The 12,159-nt window shown below is 46.1% G+C and overlaps 1 protein-coding gene across 5 annotated transcripts in view; it reads left to right on the top strand.

Moving 5' to 3' along the window:
- Window positions 1–12,159, top strand: part of dock8 (dedicator of cytokinesis 8) — a 44,342-nt gene that overhangs the window by 12,779 nt on the left and 19,404 nt on the right. For all 5 annotated transcript variants that reach the window (XM_067230995.1, XM_067230996.1, XM_067230999.1 and 2 more), the window contains 13 exons: window positions 2,289–2,501; window positions 2,667–2,752; window positions 3,251–3,317; window positions 7,225–7,374; window positions 7,649–7,729; window positions 8,494–8,653; window positions 8,834–8,970; window positions 9,236–9,329; window positions 9,500–9,662; window positions 11,002–11,119; window positions 11,257–11,327; window positions 11,599–11,743; window positions 11,947–12,048. In XM_067230995.1, coding sequence (XP_067087096.1) covers window positions 2,289–2,501; window positions 2,667–2,752; window positions 3,251–3,317; window positions 7,225–7,374; window positions 7,649–7,729; window positions 8,494–8,653; window positions 8,834–8,970; window positions 9,236–9,329; window positions 9,500–9,662; window positions 11,002–11,119; window positions 11,257–11,327; window positions 11,599–11,743; window positions 11,947–12,048 — 1,587 coding nt within the window. The remainder of the gene's footprint in view (window positions 1–2,288; window positions 2,502–2,666; window positions 2,753–3,250; window positions 3,318–7,224; window positions 7,375–7,648; window positions 7,730–8,493; window positions 8,654–8,833; window positions 8,971–9,235; window positions 9,330–9,499; window positions 9,663–11,001; window positions 11,120–11,256; window positions 11,328–11,598; window positions 11,744–11,946; window positions 12,049–12,159) is intronic.

The following is a 12,159-nucleotide window of genomic DNA, read 5'->3' as shown; positions in this document are numbered from 1 at the left end:
TTACCCATTTTTCTAACCTTGAGATCATTTAACCCTAAATACTAAGAATTTTAGTAATCAAAATGTTTCTAGCATTCCTAACTCCCCTACACTTCTTACCTAACATTCTCATATTTCAACCTGCCTCACCCACGCTCTCCCTCCTAATGAGGGGTCGACCGATATGCGTTTTTCAGGACAGATGCCGATACCGATTATTACAGATCAAGTAGACCGATAACCAATATTTTGCACCGATATATATGTCAAGTGTAAAAATGAAAATGTATATCAAAATTAAGAATAAAAAGGCCTCTGGCAAAGACTTTAAATTACTTTAACCATATCTTTAATTCTGAGAACTGTTAATAATAACAACATTAATATTATTAATAATAATAACAACCACATCAAAAGTGCAGGGAGCATCCAGCAGCTTTCTGTAAACATTTTGTAAAACTTAAAGAAGTAAATTTAAACCACAACAAGCAACAAATGAACAAATAAAGGAAAACTAGAGAGGGTACAATTTCTGGGGAAATTGTAGGGTGTGCTTGCTTGCGTCGGTTGCACAGGGGTCCGTTTTTGAATGACATTTTTACAACTGATATTTCTGTATATTTTATATAAAAATGCATACTTATTATTTATAAAGATTACATAGATTTTAAAGCATTTTTTTTTTGCTGCTCATTTACAACTGAAAATACGAGTGAAGTGTAGAATGAAATAGATGTGTTCTCATTTCCCCTGCAAGAGGCAGCCTCATCGTTGAATCAAAACGAATAAATTTGGCAGACCGGTGTAAAAATTGACCTAATCTCTATGACTTAAACGTCATTTTAAGTTTTTCCCTTCTCATGATATTTTCAGGCATTTAGCCTACTCATTGCATTCATTCATTAATAAAGAACCCCCTTTGAAGATTATTCTACGACGTTACCCGGTAGTAGAAGATGGAATCGCGATTCAAACAGTACCATCTGCTAACTGAAAATATGCCCCCCAAAACGTAAATAAGCTTGACATTTATTTAGTGGAAAATCGCTCATTCATAAAAAGCTCACTGGTAGCGATCATTGTCAGTAACAACGCAAAATGCGATATAGCCCTGTGTGGAGAAGCTGCCCCGGTAAATTGTACTACTACGGTACAGTAGTAGACTACTGCTGTGTTCGTCTTGGTAGCGATTGCGTTGGTTGAATTGGATTTAACGTTCCGTTGTACGGTTTAAGCTGAAATTAATTATTTTCATGAACACATTGACAACGTTTAGGCTGTGGCAATGGAGTTCAGGTTAGTAGTTAGATAGACTTTTGATTTAAGTAAGGGGAGTGCCGAACATGTTCTGTCGCCGTTTTACTTCCTAAACAGCTGTGTAGTGTAGATGTTTTTGTAGTGTGTCTCGCGTAAGCTACAGCGTTGCAGTGAGCTACACTGGTTTGAAACCACAGGTAATGGTAATTTCACCAACAAATCGTTTTCTAATGTCAGAATAAATCCTACAACGAAAATGTATATGTGAGGAATGTTTATTTTAACGATTGAAAACAGATAACGCTACATCATAGACCACTGTAGTATGTGTTGCCCGGGCAACACAGGCTAATGTCATGATGCTAATACTTCAGTGAAATAGTAGACTACTGTTTCCGAAAGTAGATGTACTTCCTCAATAATATCAGCTTATATTGTACATTACACATCACAATTGTGTGTCATATCACAAAGTAAAATGAGTAAATAGTTATCACCCTGGCCTCTTTTCTTGTGGCGTTTCTGCAGCTGCCTTGCAGTAAAGCTATAGTTAGCCTAGCCATCCCCCAAGTTAACAGATGCGAAACGAATGTTCTGCCAAAGGTAGTCACGCGTGTTTTCGTGACGTTAGTGACGCAGTGACGTTAGTAACGTCAGTGACTGTGGCTAGCAAATTAGCCACCGTTAGCTTCACTTTTCGCCACAAAAACTTAACTTAAGCCTAAACCATGCAACGGAACGTAAATTCCAATAGAAGCAACTCAATCGCTACCAAGACGAAACTTTTGACACCTACGTTGTCTATGTAGGCCAAATATTGACTGAGTTTTAGGGGGGCAAAAAAAATAAAAAAATAATAATAATATATATGTGAGAGAACAAAGGTTGTGCTCTTACCGAAGGCTTGAGCACACCCAATAAACGTAATAAAATTACAACAACAAAAAATATTATCTGCAAATCGGTTTTGAAAATGACCGATACCGACCCCTACTCTTTATCTCTAATTGTATCTGAAACCTGACTCTGCCCCCCCCCCCCCCCCCCCCCAGGTGAAGTCCCCCTCCCTCGCCGTGCTGAGTGATGACCCCAGCCACACCCTGACCTCCTCTGACTTTGACCTGCGGAAGGGTTTGACCCCTGACCCCAGGGTGGAGGGGCTCCTGTGCTTCAGTAACCCCGACGACCTGGACAGGTACAATCAGGAGGCCCGTCGGGGGCTCAGACATCCCGAGCTCTTTGCACTTTACCCCCCGACCGATGAGGTGAGACACGCACACACACACACGCACGCGCGCACACACACACGTTTGCGTACACCCACAACAGCATGTTGTAGTAATATCTACCCACACGTAGACGCACAGGAATGTTTTCTGTCGTAAAAATAAATAATGTTCTGACGAGAGCCTACACCTCTGGTTTTTCAGGAAGATGCCGTGGAGATCCGCCCTATCCCCGACTGTCCCAAGGAGCACATGGGAGACAGGATTCTCATTCGCTGCCTTGCTATCAAGTAAGATCCCCCTCAGGAAGATTCCCAACACCCCCTGCTGCACACAGTACATGCGATGACTAGAAATGACATTGATGCTCAGAAAGTTCGCATGATGGAGATTAACACAGAGAAAAGAGGCCAACGCTTTCATTGAGGCCTAAAAATAGTTGTGTGTTGCAACATCAGCACCGTTACTCATGTTCCAAATTCTATTGGAGGCCTGAGGCCAATGGTGGCAGGGAGGGTAGCGGTGGGCTGCAGTTGGTCAGGGCTGGGTTTTTTTTCCTCCAGACCATCACTTTCTGTGGGCTAGGCTCTCTCTCTGCATCTCTAGAGCTGCCAGAGGTTTCTGCCTGTCTCTGCTTTTTTCATTTAGGCAGCAGTGGTTTGTGACACATCACTCTGCACATTGGCCCAAATCAATGTTATAATGAGGGCTTGGAGCAGGATCTGTTTGAATATTTTCTACAATCTCATGAGGGATTGTTTTATTTGTGTTTTCTCTTTCATGTGCAGGTTTGAGATCGACATTGAGCCCGTCTTTGCTACTTTGGCCCTGTATGACCTGAAGGAGAAAAAGAAAGTAAGTAGTAGTAGTCTTAAAGACGAGAAGGTTTTTCTTCTTTTTTTTTTTTAATGTCCATCCATTCCCTCTATGTCTAATTAAACCTGTTCAGTTTGCCTTGTTGAGGCCCATAATACACTTGAGGGGTCTATTATGGCTGCCACCGTCACAGTGTTTGATTTTGATCAATGGGATCCTGATGATCAAAAGATAAAGGGATGTGATCGGGGATTAAGGTGTGTGTGTGTGGATTAAAGTGGAGGAGGTGGATGAATTGGAGGTGGCTACTGCTTCTCTGCGTTCGATGGTTACCATCCAAGTGCTAGCTGGTTAAATTGTTTCAACTCAATTCTCAGTATAAATACAATCCCCCCGGCACCAAAGAATTAGTAGCTTTTCTGGTGGCGTAGCTGGCAAAAGCGGTGTTTATGAAAGGCGTCCGTTTCACAGGCAGACCAGGCTGGTTTTAGGAAGGCTCCTCCTCTGCCCCCAGACGCCACCTCTTCACTGGTCCCACCGCGGTGCTTTAACACCTCCGGGACGCCAGGCCGGAGGAGCCCGACCCCTGGCTGAGCCTCTGCTGCTCTGCGTCAGTGTTCTCCGGGGCTGGGCTCTCGGCCTGTGGAGCCTGCTGCTCTGCGTCAGTGTTCTCCGGGGCTGGGCTCTCGGCCTGTGGAGCCTGCTGCTCTGCGTCAGTGTTCTCCGGGGCTGGGCTCTCGGCCTGTGGAGCCTGCTGCTCTGCTTCAGTGTTCTCCGGGGCTGGGCTCTCGGCCTGTGGAGCCTGCTGCTCTGCTTCAGTGTTCTCCGGGGCTGGGCTCTCGGCCTGTGGAGCCCGCTGCTTCTGTCCCGTCTTCAGCCAGTCTCCGTTTCGCCCCCTCAGAGGAGCCAGCTCCTGGTCTCTCTGCGCCAGCGTGGCTTTGTTTTCTTGGGGCCAGGGAGTGGGTTGCTCTGGCTAGCAGTGCCCAGTTCCTGCCCAGTTCCTCTCCACTCCTCTCCTCTTTCTTCTCTCCTCCTTCCTAAATAGTCTGGTCTAGCTCCCCGCTTGCAGACTTCCTTTTCCCTCTCCAAATACCAACCACGAGTGACGGGAAGAGTGTTGACCTCCACATTTCATACCACTGTACCTTCTGTTGTTGTAGGGGAGATAATGGCACGGACACATTGGCCATCAGGACGTCAAGGTTAGGATAGGGGTTGTGTTGATCTAACTTACTGCAGGTTGTGGGCTGAGGTTGTGTTAAGACGCTGTGAGACCACCTGGGGCTCCTTCTGCTCACAAATGAAAAAAAAACATGGCACCACAATATTGCAAACTACGCTATATGGCATTTTCGTACACAAAACGAACAAAACAGTCATTATATAAAGCAATTAACTCAATGTGACACTCCTTGCTTGCGGGAAATCTAACGTAGACAGATTCTAGCCACAATTCCGTTCCACAGTTTGATTCACAGCCTAGTTTGTGTTGACGCGACTGAGGCCGTGAACGTTTAATTCGCTGTTTACCCTTTTCTTGTGTTAGACTGCTAGCATGTGTGTTGCTAAGGCAGTTGATAGTTTTACAAGACAAAGTCCCTGTGTTGAGGGAAAATAAAGGTCAATTGTATACTATTTTAATTGTGACAGTGACACAAGCAGTTCATTATTGGTCACACATTTCCAGGCTACATCCGGGATATGTAATCACATGCTGTGAGGTCTTACGTTTTCGTTGGTAAAGTGCCATGTTGTTTGGTTTTGGTGAAGCTTATGGCATAGTTTATATATTTGGTTGTTGTTCTTGGCAGTCACTACTGTAGAGACAGATCATTGGACTCTAGAAGGCTTTAGACTCACTCATCCAAGATCTCCTTCATGCCCTATTCTCACCGCGTGTGCGTGTGCGTGCGTGTGTGTGTGTGTGTGTGCGTGTGTGTGTGCGTGTGTGTGTGTGTGCGTGTGTGTGCGTGCGTGCGTGTGCGTGTGTGTGCGTGTGTGTGTGTGTGCGTGTGTGTGTGTGTGCGTGCGTGTGTGTGTGTGCGTGTGTGTGTGGAATGAATTTACACAGCTGGAGGTTTTTGAAATGCATGTTTGGCTTGATTTTGTGCTTACTGCTCACGCTACAGCTCTTTCACACATGTCCCATATGGATTTTAGCCAACAGCCTTCTGGTTATCTGTCCTCTAGTCTGACCCCTGGTCTGATAGGAGTGCATGTTTCTGTTAGGTCCCAGTGGTGCCTCCACTAATATCTATGTCACAGGAAGTGGACTATACAGTAGCTGCCAATAATGAATGACTGCTTGTCTCTCCTACAAAGAATTATGAGTAACAGACCTGGTGTAGCTCTCTGTCTCTCTTCCTCTGATAACACGCTAAATTACTGTCAAACAAGCCATGCTGTATGTCCTTGCTAACAACTCCCTGTTACAAAGAAGGACTTACTCAGCTTGTTAAATCGATTGGACTTGTGTGATGCAGTCGTTGCCTGGGTGTGTCTTTTCTTGTTTCTCCTTTGTGATTTTTGTCTCGTAATAACCTTCTTATACAGAACGTAGCGCTCTTTCTTATCCTGTCAAATACATTGCATGTAGACACCAGTGTCATTTGTGTTGATGTAGTGTTTTTGTTTGGTTTGTGTACAGTTGGTTTAGCATCTGTACAATATTCAGCAGATGTTCATATAATTCCATGAAAATATTCCTCTAATCCAGTTCTGACAGCAAGAGCTTTTGACCAACCATGGCGCGCACACACGCGCGCACACACACACACACACACACACACACACACACACACACACACACACACACACACACATACAAATACACACACAGAGGATTTTACCCCACACAGTGTAATACGGTAGTTCAAATCCCCCCTGGTCGCAAACCTTATGACTTCAAATCATATCTGCTCAATATCTCATCAAACCAACATTTGAAAGAGTTAGAATATTAAGAACATCACCGTTAACTGAAACGTTATAAGGAATTATCCAAGAATATCAGCCCTCAACATTCCTGACCTCTCTAAGGGGACAGTTCAGAGGATGTTTGAACGAATGCTTTGGCATTTTAATGATGTTTTATCGAACGTTCCTGTTTAAGTGGTTTGCCTCCCACATATCAGTTAATCCAGCCCAGAGACTTCCTGTTTTCCAGTTACAAAGAAAACACAAAAAAGGGTTCATTATCTGTGCCTCAAACCATGTGACGTGTCTGTTACAGCACAGGTCATGCATAGTGCTGATGCTAACCACCATGGCCCATCTAAGGGAGGAACTTTTAAAACAGACCCCTTTTATTTTGTCTACAGAGAAATCACGGGTGTGATGGGACTGGATCACTGACAGATGTGTAGAGAGGCTTTCACACATCCAGTCATGTTGGATTATGGATACCCTTAAGGAAGGACGGCAGGGAGGAAGGATACATTTGTTTGGGTGAACTATAAAAGGGTCTCTCTGCCATAGGGCAGGCCTGCTGGGAAGGGTTAGCGAGCATGTCAGAGAGATGGCTGATGGGAGCAGAGAAATCGAGAGGAGGCGCTAATCGTCCGCTAATGGAGGGTGTCGCATGACACAAACCCAATGGCATATGGTCAGAGCCACAGAGGGTTGGACTGCAAGACGGGAGAGGTTTAAAAAAAAAAACAAGTCACACGATCGATGAGCTAAAACTAAGCTTTGATTTAGGCCTATAAAAGGTTTCTATAAAACAGTGTTAAGATGTTGAAACATTAAGTCAGATGGGGTATTGTTGATTACTATAAATACTGTAATAGATCAAATTCAGTATATTTGAAATCGTATATCCATGAATTCCCAATGCCCATTCTTGCATGCAGCTTTTTGGAAGAAAAAGATAAATGTACTGGGAATATATCAAATATGCTGCGTTTTATCAATACAGTACAATCCCCTTTTTGTTTGTCCTGCTTAGATATCGGAGAACTTCTACTGCGACCTTAACTCGGACCAGTTCAAAGGTTTCCTGAAACCCCACACGCCACACATGGACCCATCCAGCCAAGCCAGAGCTGCTATCTTCTCTATCACGTACCCCTCCCCAGATATCTACCTGGTCATCAAGGTGAGATGCACCTGCTATCAAAGCCTGTGTTACATTGTGATCAAATACAATAGTGTTCCAAAAACACTTTCTGGAGTTTTTCAGCTTTCCTTTGTAAATGCACAGGCAATTACTTGTATCTATCCCCATCCAAGAAAGTCAATTCGGTGGGTGTTCCTGTTGTATCTACCTACCCTGTCCTACACACCTGTTGTTTTTAATGTAAAGAACGTATGTGTGTTTGTGGTGGAGTTCTGACGGGTCATGTCTAATGACTGGTGTGTGTGTGTTCCAGATAGAGAAGGTCCTGCAGCAGGGTGAGATCAGTGAGTGTGCTGAACCCTACATGGTCATGAAGGAGAGTGACACCGCGAAGGTAGCATGTTCCACTGTATCACAAACGCAAACACACACCCACTCGCAGACACACGCGCACAAATGTTGCCTCTCGCTATCTCTGTTTAGTTGTCTCTGGAAATGTTGATGGAACACATCCACATCGAAACAACTATGTGCACTGGGATTTAGAGGCTGGGCTGTCCTGGGTTGGTTGGTTGGGGTTACGTGCACATTTAGTGGCAGGGTGTTGTACCAGCTAATGAGTCATGTTCGCTTCTCAGGAGTTTAGGGTTTCTTTAGTTTCTTTAATTTACAATAAAACTTAAAGGGGAAGTGGGACTCCGGCCGTGTCCGTATTGGGCCTGGGTAAAACACGGGGAGGGGTTTAGCCCTCTTGAAGGGTCGCCAAGATGGCGGGAAGAAGTTGTTGGCGTCAGAGTCGGCTTCGCCGGTGGACGTAGCCACCTGTGTCGGCCGGTTGTCTCTCCGTTTCTTTTCCCCCTCCGCGGAATGTTTCCCCTCAGCTGCACCTTCTTTCTCCGGCGTGACTGCGTGCTTTATGATAATATTATAAACCCGATCGATCCTAACGACCACGACCGAGCTGTTCGCCGGACGGAACGGCGGCTTGGGTTGTCCCCGGCGACCGGTGGGCTTCCTTCTTCTCCTCCCCAGTTTCACCTGTCGGGGCTCGCCGCCGGCACCAATAGCGTAGGTGACGATGTGCCCTAGACAACGACGACTGTAAACAGACGGTGTCCCAGTATGTTGGTCATGTGCTGGTCCTGTCCTTCTGAGCAGAATAAGGACAAGCTGGAGAAGCTGCGCGGCCAATCGGAGTCCTTCTGCCAGAAACTGGGCCGCTACCGCATGCCGTTTGCCTGGGCCACGGTCAACATCATGAACGTCATCAGTACTGCCACGCTCGACCGAGACACCACTGACTCAGACAGCATCAACGGTGTGTGTGTGTGTGTGTGTGTGTGTGTATCAGTGTCTTTCTGCTCAGGTGTACCTGTATGTCTATGTGTGGTAGACCTGGGATGAGCTACTGTAGCTGGTTAAGACCTAATTAGTCCGAAGCCTCACTTTCCATTCATTGCGCTGATATCTGGAACCTCCCCTCTCCTCTCTCCTCCAGGTGGTAAGTCCAGCAGTATGGACAGGAAAGGTCAGCTTCCCAGGAGAAATTCGGAACGTTTCAGCACCATGGAGGATCAGTGTAACATGTCTGCCTTCAAACCCGCTACCATCACCATCAGCACCATCTGCAAGCAGGTCCGCTCACACACACACACACACACACACACACACACACACACACACACACACACACACACACACACACACACACGGGATACTGTATACCCTTACTAAAACTCAAATATGCAGGCATGAAGACGGGCAGGTCCATGGATAATTCCCAGTCCTGCCAGACAACATGTGACACCATGTCATTTCCCACATTCATTCAACATTCAACGAGTGCATAGTGAACCAGCAGGTTTGCTGTTGCCTGAGGCGTTCTGTGTGCGTGTTCCAGGAGGGGGACCGTCTAAGTGACGAGGACCTGTTCAAGGTTCTGGCGGACATCAAGAAGCTGTCGTCCCTGCAAAGGAGGATCAAGACCATGTCAGGTAAACTCCTAACCAACCAGCGACGGCAAGAATGAGACACAGACCTCGTCAGTTCACCCACACTGTATCAAAACAACCACTTATCATGTCTCTTATTAACTAGATCCACTAAGAAATTCTGCATCATCCCATTCCTGTTTCTAGTGTACCCTTGTGTGTAACCTACACAGGTACAATCAAGCTGGACTTGACACCGGTTCAAGACAGCCCCATTGCTTGTCTGTCCTCTGAGCTAATCCCTGTCAAACCATTGGCCGAGAAGAACATTCGGCCAATTAAAGAGGTGCTGGAGTTCCCCCCAAACGAGGTGTATGTTCCACACAGTATGTACAGGTGAGTGTACACACACACACACACACACCAACTCTGTTTGCTCTCTAATGAACCCATTTGACTCGCACTCTGGCCTATATCCGGAACAGGATACAGGTTAGTTTACTTTTTGTATTTCCTCCCATTAGCCTCGCTGTACGGAGCGATCACTGCTAGTTGCTTGTGTGGTGCGCCTCAAACAAAACAAGCCACCATGCAGACTGTGTTTTTTTGGGAGTTTTTCCGTGTCTTCCTTGAGGGTTTAGGTTGGTTGAGGGGCAGTTCTATGGGCGTATGTGAAGCCCTCTGTGACATGCTTGCGTGTAAAAAGGGCTATGCAAATAGATTTGATTTGATTTGTGTTGTGGAATACACCTTAACAAGCACCTTTTCTGAATGCCACGGTTATTGACTATTTGACTTGGGGATATACACAAGGCCCACCGAGTTCCAATTCTTTGAATCATATTTATTCAAATTCTAAAGATTCATTTAAAGACAATGAATTGTTCGGGGATAATAATGCATATTCCCCCTCAGGGTGAATTGAGAGCTGCGAGTCAGACATTAGTAGAGAATGTTCCGGGCACAACTCTGTTGCTCCGGGTGCTGGAAACAGGTTAGCTGGGTGTTTTAGATGATAGGGACCAGGGAACTAGAGGTGTCTATGCCCACATCTTTGTCGTACGACCTCAACACTGAATAAGCATTGTTTTGGAACACCGCTCCTTACTGTGATGTTAATGTCTTGTTTCAGCATGCATTGAAATGTGTAAATGAATGTGTATTGATTTAGCAGACATTTTCCAAATTCGATTAATGGGAAATATTTCGAATGTTCAGGAGTATAATCAGTAAAAACAAACTGAAGGCAAGGGATCAAGGCAAGTGTGGGAAAATTGCAATTATTACGTGTATCCAAGTGTATCCAACAAGCTGTTTGGCTGGTATGTGCTGTGTGGAGTGATGAGTGTTAACACGTATCTACATTCCATGACGGGAAAGCAGGGTGTATATTTAGGCTGCAGGTAGAGGCCTGTGTTTCAACTGTCATATTCATGCTTCAACTGTAGAGGTGGTGCCATCTACTGGTGCATCGTGAAGGTCTCACCTTTTATACTGTTCAATTGTTGAAGTCCGATTCAGCCCTCAACAGACTTTCTCTCTCTTTTGTACTTTCTTTCTGTCTCTCCATTTCTGTCTTTATACTTATATTTGCCCCTCTCTCACCCCTCACCTATTACTCCCTGTTTCTACTAAATCTGTCTCTCTCTCTGTCTCTCTCTCTCTCTCTCTCTCTCTCCCTCTCTCTCTCTCTCTCTCTCTCTCTCTCTCTCTCTCTCCCCCTCCCCCCCTCCAGGAACCTTCTCTATGTCTACCCCCAGAGGCTCAACTTTGTCAACAGGCTGACATCGGCACGAAACATCACCATCAAGATCCAGTTCATGAGTGGAGAAGACCCTGGCGGTGTGCTCCCTGTAAGTGCTGCTTAAACAAACGCACACACACACACACACACGCACACACACACCAATCCGTGTGCCATCATGTATTCGTGATGTCAGGTGTGTTGCTGCACAGATCCAAAGTCATGCTCGTTATTTTCTCTCCTCAGGTCATTTTTGGGAAGTCGAGCGGTCCGGAATTTGTTCAAGAGGTCTACACCCCAGTTACCTACCATAACAAGCAAGTATTTCTCAGCAACCGCTGGGGCCGCTGTGTATAGAATGCAAAGGCATTTGATTAGCCTAAGTCCACACTGACGACAACAATAACTAAACTGTAACAATAAATTACAATTAAGCAGTGAAACAGTCGGCAGGAAAATAACACAAGCAAATATGTCAGCATTGACACGCACGCACACACACACACCATATAGTACACGCGTAGTGCTTATCCGCTATCTGGACCTAGTCTGAGTGTGTTCCCTGCTGCGTCCTGCGTGGGGCTGCAGGTCCCCAGACTTCTACGAGGAGGTGAAGATAGCCCTGCCGGCTCGTCTGACAGACAGACACCACCTGCTCTTCACCTTCTACCACATCAGCTGCCAGCAGAAACAGAGCCAGGCCGGCACCAGCGAAAACCTCATCGGCTACTCTGTGAGTTCTCTGGCACGACTGTATTTACGGTCGCGCTTAGTTTGCCGGCTGTACCGTATTCACCAGGGCACGTGTGCTAACGTTGACATAGCCCGGGGTTTGAGGCAGCCTGTTGTGAGAGCTGAGACCGTCCGGGAACAGCGGAGTGTTGTCGCGGCCCTGTCAGGCTCTGTATGACCCAGTGGGTCTTGTTTTCCCTCCAGTGGTTGCCTATCCTGTGCAACGACAGACTTCAGACTGGACAGTACTGCCTGCCCATAGCTCTGGACCGACTGCCCGTCAATTACTCTCTACACTCACCTGAGGTAGGAATCACACGCACGCACTGCAACGGATCGGTTCTGTTCAAATTGACCTCGTCTACCGTGCCTACTGTTCCTGCCCGCGTTCATACCGTGTCACGCTAACGGTGTGAA

Source organism: Osmerus mordax, chromosome 28, assembly GCF_038355195.1.
Source record: "Osmerus mordax isolate fOsmMor3 chromosome 28, fOsmMor3.pri, whole genome shotgun sequence".
Taxonomy (NCBI): Eukaryota; Metazoa; Chordata; class Actinopteri; order Osmeriformes; family Osmeridae; genus Osmerus; species Osmerus mordax.
The sequence above is the reverse complement of the archived record's forward strand: the minus strand, read 5'-3'. Positions and strand labels throughout refer to the sequence as shown.